General features: G+C 43.4%; 2 protein-coding genes across 4 annotated transcripts in view; one reads left to right on the top strand and one right to left on the bottom strand.

The window, feature by feature from the left end:
- The window catches only part of NCF4 (neutrophil cytosolic factor 4), a 53545-nt gene extending 37503 nt beyond the window's left edge, over nt 1-16042 (bottom strand). The window contains exons 1-3 of one of the 3 annotated variants that reach the window (XM_085892039.1): nt 15906-16037; nt 6175-6233; nt 1704-1788 (exon numbers count right to left, since the gene is read on the bottom strand). In XM_085892039.1, coding sequence (XP_085748165.1) covers nt 1704-1788; nt 6175-6200 — 111 coding nt within the window. In that variant the 5' untranslated portion in view covers nt 6201-6233; nt 15906-16037. Of the gene's footprint in view, nt 1-1703; nt 1789-6174; nt 6234-15905 lie in introns of all 3 variants that reach the window. The other 2 variants (XM_085892040.1, XM_085892041.1) reach the window with 2 other exon arrangements.
- Nucleotides 15622-22893, top strand: THTPA (thiamine triphosphatase). The gene is made up of 3 exons (XM_085892042.1): nt 15622-16103; nt 16788-17099; nt 22195-22893. The coding sequence occupies exons 1-3, from the start codon at nt 15839-15841 to the stop codon at nt 22302-22304; spliced, it is 687 nt and encodes a 228-aa protein (XP_085748168.1). The 5' UTR covers nt 15622-15838; the 3' UTR covers nt 22305-22893.
- Nucleotides 22894-23190: the final 297 nt, after the last annotated feature.

Genomic DNA, 23190 nt, shown 5'->3' with positions numbered 1-23190 from the left:
GCGGCTTAATGGTTCAAAATAACGATAGAGAAAGAAAAATGGCTAACTCAAAGCGTCGCAGCCCGGACGAATCATACATATTCCCCCAAAACAACAGGTGTGGACTAACTACACATGAACTTATCGATATATCTAACCTGAGGACCTTTCTGTGTATTGCAAATTTCCACAGCCGTAACAATATTTTGAAGAAGATAAAGGAAGATTATTTGTAATACCAGTTACCACCAAAGGTGGCATTATTTATAACCAATTTTTGTTCTTTGACCAAAAACTGGGAGGGGGGGGGGGGTACAATCGATATGCTGTCCTCCCTCCTCCACGTGACAAAGGTGGTGCCAGGATACGCACCAATGGCATCAGCACACACTATAGGTCTCATGATCAGGTTGAAGGAAGGGTTATTGAAAGCACAAAACAAGGTAGCGCGAATGGATCCCATTTATGGGACACGGACAGGGAACAGAAAATGTGGGAAGAAGAATCTGTCAATGAGCGAGGCATTTAAAAACAACAGAAAATGGAGTCGAAGCATTTTAAAATAAAATCTAACAAATGAATGCCATTTTCTGTCTGTATGTAACACCAATAACACCAAAACTACTGGGACAATTGCCACCAAACTTGACACATGGACCAAGTTCGACCTCATGGTGAACATGGGCTACTTGGTTTCATCTGTAGTCATGGGGGTTTGGGAGGGAACGTCGACGAAAATTCTCTATGTAAATGTGTATCGTGTAGCACCACCTGGTAGTGGTGGTGGCAGAGGGTATTGCAAGTCAGCTGTGGAGATAACTTGCATTTTGGCAATGTACACGTCCCCAGAGAGTGGGATGCCCCAAAGCCAACATCCACTAATCAGGGGAGGCAGGGGAATGGGGGATGGGAGTTTGGAGGGAGGGGAAGAGATGGGTTAGGATTCCGGAGGGAGGGGGTGGGTGAGAGGAGGCAGGGGGAGGGGTGGGATGAGGGAAGGAAGGGGCGGGAGGGAGGAGGAACCCAGCATTGCCCCGCAATGCCAGACACCCCTTACGAGTTTAAAATAATCTTTCAATGTAACTAAACAAATCCTTGTGTAAGTAAAAAAAATAGAATAAGGTAAGGAGTTTAATGAGTGAAGGAAGGAATAAAAGAGCAGTTTGAGTTGGGGGGGGGAGGGGTGGGTGTAACAGTGGTTGTTGTAAATTTAGTTTTCACTTTTTGAATTGATTTGAGAAGAAAAAGGAGAAGTAACAGAGGGGAAGCACAGGAGAGAAGAGAGATAACGTGGCAGTCGAAGACTAATCCAGTCCATGGTCTTGTCGAGGCCGAGGCCAACACAATGTCAATATCAATCTTGACCAAATTAGTACAGAAATGAAGACATGGAACAGATTCACATTATGATTAATGACATAAGGAACAAACAATAGTTAGGACAGGGAACATGGGGAAGTATACTAGTATTTGGAACATAACATGCTTCGAAATGGCACATTTTGATATGTATGGTATATAGACATGGTATCAGGTATAAATATTCCCATAATTGTAAAGCACAGCTGATGCAAGCATGCTGAAGTTAGATCCTGATAAGTCCCAATGCAGTAATAAGGTAGAAGAGTGCTCCAAAAGAACTGATGTTACAGGTAGTTCGATCTGGATATTTTACACTTTTTTAAAGGTGAAGATATGCTCACGATGGCTGAAAAAGTCCGTACATAAAAGCTGTAGAATCCACAGCAATATTCCACATCACAGACGTTGCCGTAAACTGGGACATCATCAGGAAGTTGCTCAAAGTCTCTGAATAACAACAAAAATAGTTAGTTCTCCTTTCACAGCATGCAGCAAAGAATACAACAAGCAGTAGTTATTATGAAGACGTTTTTGAAGTTAACAGAAGCAAATTAGTGGAGGATATCATACTAAAATCTGGCATTTATCAGTATACATGTCTAAACCTAATAGAATTGAAAACAGCTTGGCCGGTCTCCATCAAATTTTTGCACCTCTGAACGCTGCAGGAGAGACCATATTTCACTTCCATAGGGAGCAGTTATTACTGGTGAGTCTAATTGCCTGGTTGGTTGAAGTTGTCATTGATAGGTAGGCCCTTGCAATGGCATCATCCTCTACCCACTTCTATACATTCTCTCTGTCTCGTCTTATTCAATCATTGGGTTTATACACAGTGTCCATAAAGTCCTTTTAAAATTTTGAACTTTGATAAGTTTTGATTTGCACGCAACAGAAACAAACTGTAAATGGTACATGAAAGCATAATCAAGATTTGTTATATATATATATATATATATATATATATATATATATATATATATGTCTAACAGTTAAGCTGGCTGGTTGAAGATCTTGGGGTCTTGAGTTCGAGCCACTGTCGTTCCGTGAAATAACACCAAGGGTATGCTCAGTTGACTTAATCTGTCATCATTCCAAGGTCGGGAAAATGAGTACCAGCTCACTGGAAACATCAGAGGAACATTTTTGAGCTCTTTCAACCAGTGCAAGATGTTTCATCCTCTGGTAAGTGCAATTGGAATCTATCCAAGCTATACAACCACAATCTATTATAATATACACTGCTCATAAGCAGTGAACGTTTTTTTCTTCAAACACAGGTTATTAGCTCGTCTTGAATTTAAATTCCAGATAATGTATTGTCATCGTGCACTTTTCCAGCCAAACCGCCAGCAACGGTCCTCTCCTGACTGGTAACAGGGATTGCAAACCTCGTTCCAGTCACGTGACTTTAAGAAGGTCAAAATGGCTGACTTGGTAAATTTCTTCAAAAATATTATTTTCCAAACCCACCAGTCAGAATGCTACAAAATTTGGGTTACAACATCTGGTCAGGGTAGCGATGTTAAATTGCGAAAGTCATGCCAATCACGTGACCGGAAGTGTGTCAAAATGGCCAACTTCGTCAATTTTTGGAAAAATCACGTAAAGTCCTTCAAAATTATCTTCTTCTCCAGACCCACCAGTAAGAATGCTATCAAATTTGGGTTGCAACATTAGGGCACGTTCCTGATGTTCAATTTCAGAGGCCATGCTGATCACGTGACCAGAAGTGTGTCAAAATGGCGGTCACGCAAACTCTTTCCAAAATCTTCTTTCCTGATCCACCAATCAGAATGCTACCAATTTGAATTTTTTTTTTTTTTTGAGTAATAGAAGCAGCCATCTTCTTCTTCTTCATCTTTCGGCTGCTCCCTTTCAGGGTCGCCACAGCGGATCATCCGTTATGATCCGCATAGTGATTTGGCACATGTTTTACGCCGGATGCCCTTCCTGACGCAACCCTGGTCGCCTCTTACTACACAGGGATATGGTACACCTATTTTAACCGGGGTATACACCGGCCCAGTACACTGGTACTCATTTCGCCGACCTCGGAAGGATGACAGGCTGAGTCAACCCCCTGGTGTGTTAATTCAGTGGCCCAACGGGGCTTGAACTCAGGACCTTTTGGATCCCAAGCCGCTGCCCGAACCACTGCGCCAACACCAGGCTTTTAGACGCAGCCATCTAAATAGATGGTGACGCATAAAATAAATAAATAGACGCAGCCATCTATTTCTGACTATTTCCTATTCAAAAACTCCAAGGACCACACCAGAAAACCCATGTCATTAATGATTACAAGGGTCTTTGTCTGAGTAATTATGGGAATCTCGCGACATTGTGATATCCATGCGGACACTAACTGTCCAGAACCCACTCCGCATAGACTAAGCCACTTGCATATTTGCCAATACTGAGTGAAGACAATGTGGTGGGATGGAAAGGATCCATAGTGCAAAACGGATCCATCATGGTGCGAGGGAGTGAATCCACCGAGGAGTGGGGGGGGGAGGGTGGGTGGTGATCGCGGAGCAGGGTGACTGTCTGGGAGGGAGCTGGGGTCTGAAAGGGGATATGTCCCCCCTCCCCGGAGAGGGGAATTTTGCAATCCAATTTGAAATAAGGATTGGTACCTTCATCGTGTAACATGAACCAAGGTACCAATATGAACCGAGGATGCGTTGCAATATCTTTTACGTTAAGAAATGTGAGTTGGTTTATTTTTGAGCTCTTTCAACCAGTGCAAGAATAAAAGGTTTCCTTTTTTTTATCTTTTTTTCCTATTCTGGTATTACCATGGGCTACTTGGATGTTTGCTCATATTAATGTTGTTATTAAATCTACAATTCCCCTTACCTGGGTTTCCTGATGAGTTGACATTTTCTGAGACAACTTCTTCCTGTTAGGGTAGTGGGCTTGGGATCCTAGGGTCTTGCTCTGCCGTTGAATTAATACCAGGTGGGGTTGACTTAATCTGTCATCCTTCTGAGGTCGGCAAAAGGAGTACCAGTTTGCTGGTATGATTGAGCCATTTAAGTATCCTGTATCAGAGTGGCGACCCGCCCAGGATTGTGTCCAATAGACCAGGAGACTGCTTCGGCAGCACCGACGCTCTGCACAGAGGATGGTCCCAATGGATGGATGGAACTTCTACTGTGTATCAGTAGTAAAGTAAGCCAATGGTGTGTTCAGTTACAAAGCAGCTAGCTCGTGCTTGCCAAGCCAGCCGTTACCTATCAATGGTTTTGAATGGAGTGCTTGCTTGTGTTCTTAAGTCACTTGGTGAGTGCTCTACAAGAAACTTGGGAACTGAACACACCCTTGGTGTTCACCTAACAGTTAAGCTGGCTGGTTGACGATCTTGGGGTCTTGAGTTCGAGCCACTGTCGTTCCGTTAAATAACACCAAGGGTATGCTCAGTTGACTTAATCTGTCATCATTCCAAGGTCGGGAAAATGAGTACCAGCTCACTGGAAACATCAGTGGCACAGCTGTGCTCCCAGCAATGACGCATACGAAATAATAATAAAAATAAATAATAATAGTGGTAAAGCCAACCACCCCAATTACCGCAGTTGGTTACAGAACGCCAACGATTAAATCTTTAACACATCACCTCATACTGTACCAGCAAGACTGGGCTCCCTACCACTACACAATTCCAATGTGTGACGGTTCTTGGATGATGTCCTCCCCAACAAGTGGATTGGTAGACATAGACTAATTGCTTAGCCACCTTGTGAGTCTGACCTGTCCCCAAGAGACTACATTTTATGGTGTGATGTAAAACTGAACAAAACCACATTCTCTGGATGAACTTCAGGCTATGAACACAAATGAAATTCATGAAAATACTCAGCAGTAGCAACTGGAGAATGTTTTGAACAAGAAGGAAAATCAGTTTGAAGGATTTCTTACGAAAGATGGCAGTCATGTTGGAAAATCGGAAGGTGGCGGATGGAAGTTATGTTTTTACCCCTGTGTTTGGCTGTCTCTTTATTCGTCACATTTTCTGTCTGTTTGTCTGTGAGCAGGATATCTCAAAATTTATGGACTGGATTAAGACGAAACTTGTTGGACAGGTTGGGTGTGTGACAACGACAAATTGATTAGATTTTGGTGAAGATCCGGATCCGGATACTAGAACTTTGTAAGTGATTCTTCACCATCGAGAGATCAGGCTAAAAACGATATATAGCACAATATCTCAAAAAGTAATGGAAGGATTCGGACGAAACTTGGCGGACAAGTTGGGTGTGTGACAAGGACGAATCAGTTCAGTTTTGGTGAAGAATTGAATCTGGATATGGATACGAGGTTTATTTTAAATTTCTTAAGTGGATCCTCACAATTGAGAGAAAGGGCCAAAATGATATATAGCACGATATCTCAAAAAGTTGTTGACGGATTATGACAAAATTACGTGGATGAGTTGTGTGAAGTATGCGCTCTACCGAGTGGCGTTCCATTGTTGTTTTTTTTTCCTGTGTTTAGTGGATATTAAGTCGACTTGAATTTATGGTTGATGGTGGTCATAAGGCAGCTTAGCTGCTGGGGTAGCTATCATTTCTTGAAGCGCGACTGTGTTGCTGATGCAGTGCCCCTCTACCAGTACACACACTAGAACTGGTACTCATTTTGCCGACCTCGGAAGGATGACAGGCTGAGTCAACCCCCTGGTGCATTAATTCAGCGGCTGACGGGGCTTGAACTCAGGACCCTAGGATCCCAAGCCGCCACCCTCACCACTGAGCCAACACCAGACTAATTTATGGTTAACACCGGGTTTAAAATGAATGTAATACTGCAGGAAAAAGGACGACTCACGTGTTCTCTCGGAGTTGATGGCTCATCGCTGAGCTGAATTAGAGCTCTGTGTCTGTTCACTGGTATCAGGAAAAACGTTAAATCGAGGAGGGGAGGGGGGGGGAGCTTATGACCCAGCAAAACTTCCTTTTTGTGAATGTGGTTTGTAAAACAACAGCTTGAACATGATGGACTTCCTGTTTTTGGAGAATTTTTTTTTCCCCTCTTATCTACTCTTTCACTTTGTTGAATTTGTAAAAAATAAAATATAGTATTATTGTGTCAGGAACCATACACATCTTACATATTCAGGAGAGTAGGAGTGAGCAATGAGTTATCTTATAAAGAACTTCAATACAGGAAGCCATTTGGCCCATCAAGTATGCACAATGGTTGCCAACCTATGGTTGTTTGTCCGTGCTCTATGTTTTCATAGCATCAAACATGGAAACAACAATACCATTTTAAAAGAATGGTACGACTCGGCCGGGGTCGCGTTTGAGCCACCGACCTCCCAAACTCAAATCAGAGGCTCCAATCATTACGCTACCCAGTCTGGTATCCAGAACATAGAGTTGAGACAAGATAGGGGAAGTGGATTGAAGATAGGAGAGGGGGGAGGAAGGGAAATGTTGAAGTGAGGTGTTAAAATGATGGGGAGAATGTCAAGAATTCAGCTGTTATGCACAAGTAATTGCTACAAGCCTACAAAAGTATTCACCCCCCTCCAAAGTTTTCACATTTTGATGCCACTTGACCTTATTTCATTATTCTTTCAAACCAAACTTAATATATGGAGAATTCACAAACTACACCAAAGTAATAAAGCTAAAAAATGCAGATAAAATGTGAATAAGTTCGATTAACAGAGAAAAATCAGATGATTCTCAGTCACATAAGTACAGGGTGTTTCAAAAAGATTGATACAAATTTGATTTCTTGACATTTCTTTGTTTGTTGACTGATACCGTTTTCCTTTTCAGGGTTTGGTGGTGTATCATGGTATTTCTAGCTCCGTAGCTCAACTATGCCATTGACAGTGAAGCAGAAGACAAAAATGGTGACTTTGTGGTATGACACTAAATGAATGTACACACCCGCCGGAGGTTTTGACGGGAATACGACCTCAGAACACGTGATCGATCCACACATTGTGCCATTCAACGTATTGTGAAACATTGAGCACAGGGGTACAATACACAAGCAGAGCAAGGGTAACAGTGGCAGGCCAGCATCAGTCACCAAGAGCCAAGCCAACATCAATGCCATGTGGGATTCTGCAATGGACAGTCCCAAGAAGTCCCACCGCCAGCATTCCTGGGAGCTAGGCATCAAACCAACATCAGTCTGGCATATCCTCACGAAGGAACTGAAGCTTTTCCCATACATTATCTCTATTGGGCATAAACTGAGTCAGGATGACATGAGAAGGAGACTTGATATGTGCAATTGGCTCAGTGACAGGATAGAGTACCCAAACGGGATCAACCTGAACTGGTTCTGTGATGAAGCCCATTTACACTTGAACGGTGCCACCAGCAACAAATTTCAAGTCAATTGGATGAAAATTGAGGATTTTAGAAATTCGACAAATTTGTTGACCTTTGGCTGATTTTGACCTTTTATTTTTTGTATACCTTGGTCGAGGCTCGTATGAGAGCTAACACACAACGCACATCAAGGGGGCATGAGACAAGAGGGGCGGGAGTGGGAGGGACAAAACAGTGGGGAACAGACACATTAGGAGATCTGTGGAAGGGAGAGGGATGGGACAGGGAACATGGGGAAGAGAAGATGGACATTACTGGGACTTTCAGGAAGGAAAGCAGGGGAATTGAAGGAAGTGGGCTTGGGTGGATTATCGGGGGTAGAAAAGATCGAGGATTTGGATGGGGGATGATAAGAGGTGGTGGTGAACAGCTGTTTTGTCAGCCTGGAGGGAAGAATGGGAAAAAATAGAGTGAGGGAGTTTATTCCAAAGGTGGGAAAAAAGAGGAATGAAAGAGTGAAGGTGAGCAGTGATTCGTGATTTTGGTAGTTTTACTAGAAGGGGGTTGTTGGCGGACCTTGAGCGCCCTGTGGAAATGTGGTGGGGACAAATCGCAGAGAGAGCAGGGGGGGGGGCAAGGCTGGAGAGGAGACGGTAGAAGACAGAAAGACCACTGACCAACCTGCAGTGATTGAGTGGGAGGCCCAAAGACTCAGCTTCGTTGTGGGAGATGCAGATGATCCTAAATGCCCTGGTTTCGACAGCGTGAAGCCGAGAAAGGTGGGAGGCAGGAGCACCAGCCCAGAGGGGAGAGCAGTACTCCATCAGGCTATGGACAAAAGCTTTGTAAGTGGTCAGGAGCTCAAGAGGGCCGAGGAAGGACTTTGCACGACGGAGGATTCCCAGTCGGCGACTGGCTTTTGAGGCGAGGTTGGAAATGTGACTTTCCCAGGAAAGGTCATGGCAGATAGTGAGACCCAGAAGCTTGAAAGAAAAGACTTCTTCCAGAGGATTGTTGAGAAAGTGGATGGGGGGGGGTTCTAAATGGTCCTTTCGAAGAGACATAGTGAGAGTGTGAGATTTGTCTGAGCACAGACTGGATGTGAGATTGGATGAAAATTGATGATGTTTCAGACCTTTTGACCTTTGACGTCAAAAACAATAGGCTTCTTGTGCATAACAAACTTTACCATGTGGCGAAGTTTCGTGAAGAGTGATTTAAAATTGTAACCTGTAGGCGACAAACATTAAATATACCATCAGAGATGGGGAATCCCCCACCATTGAATGAAAAAGGTCATACATATTCCAGATAATGAGGGAGGTGAATTGGAAACAAGATACCATTTGGTCATCATCTCGAAAAAGTTCCCCAGGGGTGAGGAACATAGTAACCAAAAATAATTGAAATCAGATAAGCGGTTTTCCATTTATTACAAAAAAATTGTGGCCATCTTGGATCCGGCCATGCCCAAAATCAATAGGTTTCTTCCTTTTCAGGTGGTACATGTGTGACCAAAATTTCAAATCGATATGGCAAACAGTTTATGAGTTATTGCACTCACAGCTATAAATGTTGACGCCCGGATGGACGGACGGACGGACGGACAGCCGGATGACTTGGGTGACAACAATATCCCCCTTCCGCCACGCGGCGGGGGATAAAAAACAACAGCAGACAAACAAACAAGAAAAAGACATCGTGCAGAGCACGATACTTGCAAAATCCACCCCCTCTCCAAAGGCTGCCATGGATACATCAAATTGTCCATTTCATTAACATTAAAACTCACAATCTCAATCAAAACCCAGGTCAATCGGATGAAAAATGATTATTTTTCACATATAAATTGATGATTTTATAAGTTTGACGCTGAGTTGACCTTTGACCTCAAAAATAGTTGGTTTCCAAATTCAGCGATGTACTCTGCAAATGCTCCTTAACCTCCAGGTTAATCAGATGAAAACTGATGATTTTTCAGATGAAATTTGATGATTTTAGAAGTTTGACCTTGAGTTGACCTTTGACCTTTTGATCTTAAAAATAGTTGGTTTCCCAATTCAGTGACGTACTATGCAATTGCTGTTTAATATTCAAGTCAATTGGATGAAAAATGATGATGTTTCAGATAAAAATAGTTGATTTTAGAAGTTTGACCTTGAGTTGACCTTTGACCTTAAAAATAGTTGGTTTCCTAATTCAGTGACGCAATATGCGAATCTTGTTCAAATTTCAAGTCACTCGGCTTCTCAGTTGAGACTACCTCTCCAACTTGGTAAAGTTTCATTACGATCGGTTTAGAATTGTGACCTGGAGGCGACAAACAGACAGAAAAACAGAATCGACTTTCCAATATACTTGAAGAATCTTCGATTTTCACAAGTAACAAACAAACGGACCCAAATGCACTACCCTCTCCCCTGGTGAGGGTAAACTAGAACGACACTTGGTGGAGCGCAGACCTCCACCAGGCTGAACAGTTTAGGTTTTCCATCCCACTGATAGGCCGGATCTGGATCTGGATCCGGACTTGAACCAACATCGAATCGGCTTGTTCTTGTCACCCAACAACTCATCTACCAAGTTTTGTAATAATCCATCCACAACTTTTTGAGATACCGTGCAAAATGTGATTTTTTTGGTCCCATCTTTCAATGGTGAAGAATCACTTTAAAAAATACTTGGATCTGGATCTTCACCAAAATCGAATTATTTCTTGTTGCACGCCCAATCTGACTACCAAGTTTCGGCTGAATCCGTCCACAACTTTTTGTGATATCCTGTTCACAGACAGACAGACAAGCAGGAGGCGACATGGGTGGTCGCTATATAATTGCATACTAGTCATAGTTTTGACGGATCGGGCTGAATTTTTTTGACAAAGAGGTTGATTATAGTGCGCATAAAAGCACGGAAGCCGATTTTTGATTTTCAAAAAAAAAAAATTCTGATTTTTTTTATTTCAGTCCCGTTGCTAAGGCCGAGGTCACATTTGCCACGGCGGCCGTGGGATCTCCAAAATCTGCGGCCACCAGCAATTATACAGCGACCGCAGTATTTCCATGGCCACACAATGTAGCAGTCACATATGTTTTTATTTTTCGGGGAGCCGCACGGCGTATTTATAAATTGTGGAGACCGAAAACGTGGGGTTGCCGTACGGTCTTTGATTTGATGTCGCATGGTGACCTTAGGGCGTCGCTGCGGCGGCCATATAATTTTCAAGGCAGATGCAAGGTGCCCGCAGGGGGACCGCAGGCGAACGTACGGCCAGACGGACGGTAACGAGTGGGTATATATACCAGTTCTTTTTTTACTGAAATAAAAATATACCAGTATATATAACTGAATATACTATAACTATAATATACCGTGGTGCCCCCAGAATCCGAACGCCCCATTGTTTGAAGAAATTGGAATCCGAACAATTTTTTTGAGAAAATTTTGCCTTAAAAACCTAATACATTTTAAAAAACCGAACACAACGAGGCGTTCATGTTTGTTCACGTGTCTCCCCCACCTGTTCGAGCCGCATCTTCGCGCTTTGTTCATTCAGTTCGTCGGTGGAAGTCCTCGTGAAAGCATCTCTCGTGTGTCGATCGATACTTTAGGCCTCAGTCACATTTGCTCGACGGCGAGGATACGGCGGCCGTACGCCCTCTGAATTGACAGAAATGTGCGGCGGCCGCAGAGAAACTGAGGTGGCCTCAGGGTGGCCCTACGCCGTATGGCTATATTTCACAGGCCGTAAGGTCGCCGTGGAATTATAATGCGGAGTTATAACTTTTTTCATTTCTACGTTTGCCGTAGAAATTCGACAAGCTGAAACAAAATAACTGGTAAAAAAAAAAAATATATATATATATATACATATTAACCCATTCGTTACCGTCCGTCTGGCCGCACGTTCGGCTTCAGGTCCCCCTGCGGTCACCTTGCGGGCACCTTGCGTCTGCCTTCAAAATTCTATGGCCGCCGCAGGAACACCCTAAGGTCACCGTGCGACATCAAATCAAAGACCGTACGGCACACCCATGTTTTCGGTCTCCAGAATTTATAAATACACCGTGCGGCGACCCGAAAAATAACAAGGACAAATGTGTCCAAGGGCAGCGTCCAAAACTTAAAGGTTTTGTATATATGTGTATATATTGTATATATGTATATATGTATATATATATAAAGGTTTTGTGTAAATTATATATATAATTTTTTTTTTAAAAACAACAACAACAACATCCGATATTTCGTCACGTGCCTTCATTAAGCCAATAGCGAAACCCGTCATAATGTATTTACGTATTTACGATATATCGTGCATTTACGAAATAAATAATGTATTTACGAAATTACAATACTATAAATGGAATAAACTTTAAATAGTAACGTGAACTTTTCGAAACTTTAAAGCAAATGTCCGAATATATTTAAAAGTTCGTGATAGACGCTCTCAAAAGGCACCGTCTATGTGAGGATGTGTACATGTGCTCAGTATTTAAGGCGATCCAGATCTTGTATATACAAGAGCCGAGTCCGAGAGATTAAGGTTTTGTCTTCACAAGAAGAAGAAGAAGAAGAAGAACAAGAAGAAGAACAACAACAACAACGCCGAGCTCTCTATGAGCAGCGTTCGCTATGCGAGACGCTGCTAAAAACATATGTGACCGTGGAAATACTGCGGCCGCTTTATAATTGCTGGTGCCCGTACATTTTGTAGACCCTCCGGCCGCCGAGCCAAATGTGACAGGCCGAACCTCGTGTTTTCACCTTAATTTGTGATGTTTGTTTTTTTAATTATCTTGTGTTTCAATTAATAACAAAACTAGAACAGGCACTCAGTAGAGCGCATACCTTCGCCAACGCTACATTTTGCACCCCCCCCCCCCAGAAACCGTTGATTGTGAGGGTATTTAATCCCATGCCACATCTGCCATCTCATATGTGTTATGATGGCTTAAAAACATTAAATTTCCTGCTGTTTGACACTGATTCATGTACATTGTACAATTTCTGTATGAACTCCCTGACCTTTTTTGGTGTCGGTGTCAAGTCAATCTGATGACAACTGGTCACATTATAAAAAATTATTTTCTAGCATTTTAGGGGCATTGAGCACACACGAGTTTCTGTTTTTCTCAATAAGTTATTTATTGTGAACAAACAAACATTCATTGTACAAAAATGACGATTTTGACCTTTTCATGACCTCGACCTTGACCTTTGTACTATTAATTTTGTAATTGGTATTAGAGTGTGGGGAACAGAACAGTCAACATTTTGGTGTTGGTTTCATGCAAATCGGATAAGAATTGACCGTGTTATGACTAAAACCACACATTTTGCAATGTCGTGACAACCCCCCCCCCCGACCTTTGACTCCCAACCGCTAATGAGGGTTATTACGTCATTGTGTCATGTCACATATCACAAGATGGGGCCTTGAATTCTGAACATTTTGGCGTTAGTTTCATGACCTTGACCTTTGACCCGATTGCTCCCAAAATCTAATCAAATGGCCTGGGATAATAACCAATCATCCCACCAAATTTGCTGCGATTCAGTTCAATACTTTTGGAGTTATGCGAATAACAAACAAACAAACAAACACACATATTCACAAATAAATAAATAAATAAATCAATAAATAAATACACAGCGATCAAAACATAACCTTCGCAACAAAGTTTGCGAAGGTAAAAAGCAATTTGATCACGTGGTGTGACGGACTGTCGGGCAAGGATTGAATTTCACAGCAAAACCAGTTGTAATTTGGAATATCCATGATTACGTCAGCCCGATGCGTTTGATGAAAGTGATTGTGGTTCGGTGGCTATCATGTTTGATGAGCTGCCCTGGGGGCAGCGCTCTCGCGGAGTGCGCGAGCGATCGGAACCCAGGCCGGAGCTCGAGCCTGTGTGGACCTTTGGATGTGGTGATTGTACCAGTTTACATACAATACACCGCCACCGAAAGTCACTAACTCATCTTATTTCATCTTAAACATGGGTAATTTCAGTTTAAAGTGTCTTGAAAGTGGGTTTTCTTTGGGTCCACGAACGGATTAATTCACTCCGTTATTTCTTATTGGGAAAATATTTTTGGAATCCAAACTTTTTGCAATCCGAACAGCCTCCTGGAACGAATTAAATTGGGATTCTGGGGGCACCACGGTATAGGCAAACACCTATACTCCGATCTCTAGCGGTAGCGCACGGTGGACGCACGGTCGACGCAGACTGCCACGGAGGCCGTATGTAGGTACACGGCAGGTGTAGGGGAACCGTGCGTTGGCCCTGCGTTGCCCGCAGGTAGTCACACAGACCTCAAGGCCACCGTACGGCGACTGTGCAAATAGTGCGGCCGCCGTAATTTTTTGGGGGTTGGGAAAATTCATTTTTCATTGAGAAGAGCTTACGGCAGCTGCACGAATAACGCAAGCCCACCGTACGCCCTACGTATGGTCGACGTAGAACACATCTACGTCATAGCTTGGCTTGTCAAATTGCTATGGTGAACGTAGAAATGAAAAAAAAAAGTTATAACTCCACGCTATAATTTCACGGCGCCCCTACGGCCTGTAAAATATAGCCAAACGGCGTAGGGCCTCCCTGAGGCCACCTGTTTCTCTGCGGTCGCCGCACGTTTCTGTCAATTCAGAGGGCGTACGGCCGCCGTATCCTCGCCGTAGAGCAAATGTGACCTCGGCCTAAGCAATGGTGGCGTCCATAGCAACGGTGCTCAAAAGCATACAACGAGATCCTGGTATGAACCTACCAGTCAAGTTTCATCAAAATCGGTTGACTCCTCTGGCCTCCAGACAGTGCTGGATTAACCACTAGGCAGACAAGGCATGGTGCCTTAGAGCCAGCCAAAAATTCGGCCACAAACTTTGCGATCTCAGGTCTAGTAAACTGTAAAGCAAAGTGCCAAATCTGTACGTGTTTTGTCATGCATATATTCATACACTGAAAATTGTATAGAGGGATTAAATAAACTATTTTCTTTTCACATTAAATATTTGTGTTTTTTGTATCAAATTGAATCAGTTCATCTTTTGTCTGGGGTCCATTATCCATGAGCCCGAAATGTAATTTAAAAATTTCAGGTCATTCTCTAAAATTTCAAAATGTGCCTTAGGGCCAGCCGAGGCTTAATCCGGCACTGCCTCCAGAGCTGTCCATTACATACAAACAGACAGACAGACGGAAAACCTGACAAAAACGGTAGTCTAGCGACCACCCAACAGACAGACAGACAGGAGTGATAACAACCTCCGACCACCGACGGTGACGATAAATCTCATCCTCATGGTTTGAAGCTTTTTTACCACCAACCACAGCAGGACAGGCGCCCGAAGTTCCTAAAACGTATTACTTTCATGTCTGCATTCGGTTTTCAAAATATGATATAAATGGACGAGATCTGCGCTCCCCGACACGAGCGAGAGACGCTCAAACACTGTCTGGTGGAGAAACAAGAGCGTACGATGACGTAACTGTATAAAGAGTGACCACGTGTCGATGACGTAACTGTATAAAGAGTGACCACGTGTCGATGACGTAACTGTATAAAGAGTGACCACGTGTCGATGACGTAACTGTATAAAGAGTGACACCACGTGTCGATGACGTAACTGTATAAAGAGTGACACCACGTGTCGATGACGTAACTGTATAAAGAGTGACACCACGTGTCGATGACGTAACTGTATAAAGAGTGACCACGTGTCGATGACGTAACTGTATAAAGAGTGACACCACGTGTCGATGACGTAACTGTATAAAGAGTGACACCACGTGTCGATGACGTAACTGTATAAAGAGTGACCACGTGTCGATGACGTAACTGTATAAAGAGTGACACCACGTGTCGATGACGTAACTGTATAAAGAGTGACACCACGTGTCGATGACGTAACTGTATAAAGAGTGACACCACGTGTCGATGACGTAACTATAAAGAGTGACACCACGTGTCGATGACGCAAAGGGGGATGGATCATCCACAGTGAGAATGACTCCAGCACTTCAAAGAGATTTCGAAATTTTAAATTGTATCTACATCGAAATAAGGCATTACAATGTACGGGAGAGTGCAAAATAATGGGGAAAAGGGGAAATTAAAAGTCGAGAAATTATGTCAGGAACAGAATGAAACAGAAATAGCGAATGAAAAAATCCCGATAACGACAATCAATGAATGAATCAGGAAACGCAAATGAAATGGAGAGTCCGTTGATCGAGGTGGAACGTAAGTTCGTACCGACGGTCGGGGTTGAACAGGTCTTGATCGAGTCTGGAGCTTGCCTTGTGAGGAGGGAGCGTTTCACGGACTCGTACGTGGACAACACCGACTGGACCCTCACTCTGCGGAATCACTGGCTTCGGCGGAGGGACCGGCGCTGGGAGCTCAAGTGTCCTCTGGCTGTGTCTGCTGCTGCTGATGTTCCTCCCGATACTGGTACGCAGGACACTTGCTTTGAACTCGATTCCACAAGGTTAATAAAAAGCTTAATGGGAAGGGGTCGGAGGAGATATTGGGGGGGGGGTGGAGGGTAGGGGGAGGGTATGGTACATAGGGAAGGGAAGGAGGGAAGGGAAGGAGGGCATGGTACGTAGGGAAGGGAAGGGAAGGAGGGTATGGTACGGAGGGAAGGGAAGGAGGGTAAGGAGGGGAGGGAAGGGAAGGAGGGGAAGGAGGGGAGGAAAGGGAGGAGGGTATGGTACGGAGGGAAGGGAAGGAGGGTAAGGAGGGGAGGGAAGGGAAGGAGGGGAAGGAGGGGAGGAAAGGGAAGGAGGGTATGGTACGGAGGGAAGGGAAGGAGGGTATGGAGGGGAGGGAAGGGAAGGAGGGTATGGTACGGAGGGAAGGGAAGGAGGGTATGGTACGGAGGGAAGGGAAGGAGGGTATGGTACGGAGGGAAGGGAAGGAGGGTATGGTACGGAGGGAAGGGAAGGAGGGAAAGGAGGGGATGGAAGGAGGGAAGGAGGGTATGGTATAAAGCTGACCCTATCACCAATCAAAGCAATACTACACAGCTTGATAGGAAGCCATGCTACCTGAAATATCCTTCCACCACAAGTTGGTAGTTTTTCACAATTCTGCCCCATATATTAATTTATTTCTTCCAACACCCCTCTTCAGAATTCGACATTCTCACTCAGCGTTACTTGGAGGTGTTCACGGAGCCAGAGATCATCTCCAAGGTCTCTGATCTTATGGAAATTGACGGCAGCTCATTATGCTCGGTGAATGATCTGCTGCTTCAGGCTGGACTCCTTGAATTTGCAAAGTTCACAACAGAACGCCAGTGCTTCAAGTTACCCGCCGAGGTCACCGTGGTCTTGGACCGTACGGACTTTGGCTGGAGCGTCGGAGAGCTGGAAATTATGTGCAGGGATCAGGGGGAGTTGGAGCAGGCGGTCATCACTTTGGAGCACCTGACTCGAGATCTCCGTAAGAGTTTTGCATCCGGTGATGATGTTTGGGAATGCCCTCTAATTTGCTTGCTAAATTTAAACTTGATTGCAAGTTTGCAGTGATGGTAATATTTTCTTTACCCTCACTGTTCAAAAAGAATTGTTACTGCAAGTGTAGAAAAACTCTTCCCAATGGTGAAGTTATCGTTACAAACAGACAGCGATGCACAACAAACAGGCACGCGGGAAGGGGGGTGCTGAGGGTGCTGCAGCACCCCCGAGCTGCGGGCAGGAGGAGCACAGTACCTCCTGCCTGCAAAAAAAGTCTTTTTTATATTAAATATATATTAAAACGATATAATAAATAATTTTGCTTTGGGGAAGAAAATATAAGTTTAATAAATGTGTTTGTTACTTTTTAGTGATCACAGACATGGAGATCTTGCTACGGGGTTGGGGTTCACGACGACTCGAACACCATCGCTAAAGGGGCTGTCACACCTTGACGATTTAGCCAACCTATGCCAATTTATGAAAAATTTGCCTAATACGCTGGAACACGTCTAATACGTTATGGGTAGGTTTTGTATACTTAAGAGCACGCTGAAAAACACTGCCATAAGTCGTAGTACACTGGCTTTAATCGTTGAACTTTGTGGTTTTTCTCAAATTTTCGTATGCTTAAAATTTTACGACGTACTCGGCGTTTGGCTCACACGTTCCGCGACGCTGGCCATAAGGTTTAGGCATGTGATGCGATCATCGACACATGTTATTTATATGTTACTCATATGTGGAAACACGTTGAGGTAACATTTGCGTACCCGAAACTTATTCATAAACTACAGGTAACGTTTTATAAGCACGCTACACGAACGTTGTTCACAGCTCGCAACGCGCTACTAGAAAGTTTCTCACACATCGAAACACGTCAAAGTAATGTTTAGGGAACCCGTGACTTATTTATAATCTATGAGTAACGTGCTTGGGAATTAGTTGTAAAGCATGTCCAACGCACAAATAAGTATGTAGACGTATTTGACGTCTTCAAGACGACCACAGAACTTACTGAACGCGTTTCTAACAAACAGCTGACGTAGAATGACGTATTCACAGCGATTAGGGAAATTGGTATATAAAAAGGGGATTCGCAGGAAGACCCCGTCTTTTTTTTAGACTTCGTGGTGAGTACATGTCCATGTCATTCCGAGAGGTGGAGGATACGGCAAGGCTGAGACAATACCTACCTGTCCTCGAACATCAACATGACCTCATCGAGTTGACACTGCACCAGGTGCGTGCCAATAGAGCCGGGAGAAGAAGACGTGAACGGAGGAGAAGGAACTGGGTCAGACCATGGATGGGGAGGCGACGCCATTATGGCATATATGACCATCTCATGGTGGAACTCCGGAACGAGGACCATGCATCCTTCATCAACTTCCTGCGAATGCCCCCAGCGATGTTCGACGAGCTGTGAGCCAGAGTGGGTCCAAGGATAACCAAGCATTATTATTAAATCATTTCAATAGTCCAGTGGAAGCGATTTAACTCGTTCAATGGAAACGATTTCAATTGCCGGGCACCAGCGTCCAAAAACAATAGGCGAGTGACAGCCGTTTATTAAAATAGTTTAGTGGCAGTCAATGGATTGCAAACGTCACGTAATCATAAACGATGCGCTCCCACGTTATGCATACGCTAGACTATCGTTGGGCATAGGTTGTGGACGCCTGAAACACGATAAGCAATCATTGGTATAACTAATCTATAAGTTATCGAAGCGTTCTGTGTTCATTACTAATACATTATGCATTTGTCAAAGTTTTTTTTAATAATTTCAATAGTAAAACTAGAACGGGCACTCATAGAGCGCATACCTTCGCCGCCACTACTTTTTTGTTCTTGGTATGAGTGTGGGGAACTGGTTTCATATGAATGGTCTTATGACACAAACCACATATCTATAATGTCATGACACCCCCCCCGACTTTTGGGGGCTACGGACTAAACAACAATCAACTCACGTTGTTTTGGCGAGTCTTCACTCGCAAGCTCGGTGAATACAACGTTTCAACAAGAGAAGGTAATCTCGTTTGATGCTGATTTCATGCAAATCAAATAAGAATTGACTGAGTTATGCCGAAAACCGCATATTTTTCAAGGGCGTGACCCCCCCCCGACATTTTACCCCAACCGGTGACATGTGTTATGACGTCATTGTGTCACAAGATTGGGCATTAAATTCTGAACATTTTGGTGCTGGGTTCATGTAAAGCGGACAAGAATTGACCGCGTTATGACAAAAACTGCATATTTTTCAAGGGCGTGACCCCCCCCCCCCGACATTTTACCCCAACTGGTGACATGTGTTATGACGTCATTGTGTCACAAGATTGGGCATTAAATTCTGAACATTTTGGTACTGGGTTCATGTAAAGCGGACAAGAATTGACCGCGTTATGACAAAAACTGCATATTTTTCAAGGTCGTGACCCCCCTGACCTTTGACCCCTAACTAGTAACAAGAGTATGGGCGTCATTGTGTCATATTGCATATCACAAGATGAGGCATTGAATTCTGAACATTTTGGCGTTAGTTGCATGCAAATTGAATAAAAATTGACCGTGTTATCGTAAAAAGACGATTTTGACCTTTTTGTGACCTTGACCTTGACCTTTGACCCGAACGATCCCAAAATCTAATCGAATGCTTCCTGGCTAATAACCAATAATCCCACCAAATTTCATGCAATTCGGTTTAATACTTTTTGAGTTATACGAATCACAAGATTACAAATAAATAAATAAATAAATACACGCCGACCAAAACATAACCTTTCGCAGAATGCGAAGGTAACAAAGAAATATTTCATCTTTGGAATGAGGAAAAAAAATTAGCCCTAACAGAACATCGAACAATGGTGCAAAGTATTCTCCTATTCATTGACGCAACGAGGATCCATCATCCCCCACACCCTCCACATCACGCTCACATACTACTACTGACATAGACATACAACTACTACCAATGCTACTACAACTACTACTACTACTACTATTACTGTCACGCACACCTACTACTAGTAATAGTACTGCTACTATTGATACTACCAGCGTTCACATCTACTCACCATGGAGTCTGCAACAATGATGGGGTTTTATTGTGAAGCCCATTTGTATATACCAATTCCCCTAAACGCTGCCAATACGCCAGTACACGGTAGATGCAAGTTAGAAACACTTTCAGTAAGTTCTATGGTTGTCCGGAAGACGTCAATTTAATTCGTCTACATACGACAATGTGCGTTTTACATACGTTACAAATAGGTTCATAGCATGTTACTCAAAGGTTAGAAGCACGTTTTACTTAGCTTCAAAACATGCTACTCATAGGGAAAACGCAGGTTACTCTTACGTTCATAGCATGCTAGTCATTGGTTCAAGGCCAGTTATACATAGTTTCAATGCACGTTACTCATAGTTTCCAAGCACGTTAAACATAGGCTAAGCTGACGCTACTCATTTGTTCAAAGCACGTTACTCATCGGTTAGAAATTTGGTTTCAAGTATGTTGGCCATTACCTTGACGTGCTTCGACTTATGAGTAACCTACAAGTAACGTGTGCTCGCTGTGTTTAAACAATCGCGGTACGTGCTAGGAACAGATGCCAACGCATGCGAAACGTGTGAGCCTAACGTCGAGTACGTCTTAAAATTTTCAGCATGCTTGAAATTTCCCGACGTATCAAACGGACTAGGTAATATGCCAGCGTACTTCAATGATTTCCAGCATACTCTAAACGTATACACAACTTACCTATAGTGTATTTGACGTGTGCCTAGCGTTGTAAACACATTTTTCATAGAATGGCATACACTGGCAAAATCGTCAAGGTGTGACTGCGATGTTGACACTTCAAATTCTCAGGCAGTTTTGATTTCAATCGGCGTCCGGCAAGTTCTTAACTGGCTTCGCCACGAGTTCGCCGGCGATACGTATAGCACGCAAAGGGTAAGTTAAACTCTCGTTTGTCATAGGTTTTGAACGCCGACCACAAGGTAAGCATTCGTTGGTAAAAGTTATGTATAACACAACGCAGTGTTCTGTGCCCGTTACTAATATGTTATGCAAACGACCAACATGTTATGAATACGCCAAAAACTTTAAAAAAAACATCAAACTTTCAGCGTCTGCCAACGTTTTACATACATTTTTATACGTTGCCATTGCTGGCTAAAACGTCAAGGTGTGACAGGGCCCTAAAATAGACAGCACCTCAGCACCCCTACTCAAAATACCTTCCCGCACCCCTGACAACAAACAGCAGTGTTGACCACACCATTCTTGTTAGCATGGACTGTTAGAAGGATGTGGACATATCGACGCAAGTTCACCAGCAAAGGTTGTAAGGGCCACCTCATCCAGAAAGTTGTTCCCACTTAAGATTCAAGTTGACTTGACAAAGGGTATTCGGGAGAGCAGGATTGCCTAGAGGTATGCGTACTCGCTTCTCAGCTGTCGAGCCTGGGTTTGGATCCCGACCGAGCTAAAAAGGTCATCTCGGAGTTTCATACATCAATGTGTGCCGTCCCTCGGATGGATGTTGAGACTAAGCGTCCCATCTGCCAGTATCCATTGGTGGATGTTATGACTTATCGCCAACACCCTGCAGCATTACATATTTCCTGCTTTAAGATTCGGGGCTGGAAAGGGGGGCACTGCATCAGTGACATACTCCCAATAATGATGCAATTCAGCGGCCACATGCGACATGAAATGATCATCTAGTCACTCCCATTCATCTACAATAATACATTTAAAGAACTATTTCAAAAATTATAACAAAAAAAGAAAACTGAACATGTAAGTTAGGTTTTTCCAAAGCTTCGCTCAAACAAACATTCTGTCATGTCCACGTCACATCATAACCTTAGCATAAGAAGAACATGCATGCAAAAGGTAGGACCAACAGACAAAAACACGTGACCATCACCATCAATCACACCATTAAAAAAAAAGTTTCAAATACTTGCAAAGTATAAAATTTATGGCCATGATGTTGCCAATGGAATTAGTCATGTGACTTGAAATCATTCCAGCATTTTGTTTTTGTTACTTTGTTCTGCAGGTTTAGAAATTGGACCAAACACAATTGGAAAGATGTCTGCTTACCTGCGCCAAAATAACCCTGCTCACTACAAGAAGCTTCTAGAAGCTCATGTGCTGTTTGAAAAGTGAACCGTTGACATGGACGATTGTCAGAACCTGCTTTGAATCCACGACGTACGCACTAACTCATCAGGTGACCTGCATGCATGGAAAAAAATGCCACTTTTTCCAACAAAAGGAGAATCAAGAAACTGTTTGTTTTGTTTTTTTTTCTTTGCAATATCGAGGATCGGAGAAGAGGAAAGTTACATTGGGTATGAACTCGGAGCGAGAGAGACAGAGAGATTCAACACAGGAGGAGGCTATTGGGCCCATCGAAGCCAGCATCATTTGCCAACTGGTGGTTGTTTGTGCTTTATCCTTTAAAATACAGAGCATCAAACAAGGAAGAATTTCTTTGGTATGACTCAGCTGAAGAAGGGTATGAGCGGCCAACATCCCAGGCATAAAAAGCAGAACGAAACAACATGGCATGCTTCAAACAGGAGGTAGACATTAAAAGACAAAAAAAAAAAAATACAATCAAGTTTTACAAACTATTGAGAATACCCATTAAAAAGGGCAATGCACTTGTTTGAAATTTTTTCCTTTTACATTTGGGCTGTGAGTACTTTCGTGTTTTCTTGACATTAAAACATGTATCTCTTATGGCTGGCAACCATGTTGTACGCAAATGAGTTTCAATGGAAAGTGCAAAATCTTTACACAGCAAATATCCTCATTCCTCCAGGGCTTGTCAGTTACACTACATGGCCAAAAGTATGTGTGGACACCTGCTCGTCCAACATCTCATTCCAAAATCATGATCAATAAAATGGAGTTGGTCTCCCCCTTTGCTATAACAGCCTCCACACTTCTGGGAAGGTTTTCCACTAGATGTTGGAACATTGCTGCGGGGATTTGCTTCGATTCAGCCACACAAGAGCATTAGTGAGGTTGGGCACTGATGTTGGGC

Source organism: Eptatretus burgeri, chromosome 8 (genome assembly GCF_056783735.1).
Source record: "Eptatretus burgeri isolate ZD-2024b chromosome 8, Ebu_testis_v1, whole genome shotgun sequence".
NCBI classification, from domain to species: Eukaryota; Metazoa; Chordata; class Myxini; order Myxiniformes; family Myxinidae; genus Eptatretus; species Eptatretus burgeri.
This window is presented reverse-complemented; position numbering and strand designations above follow the sequence as displayed.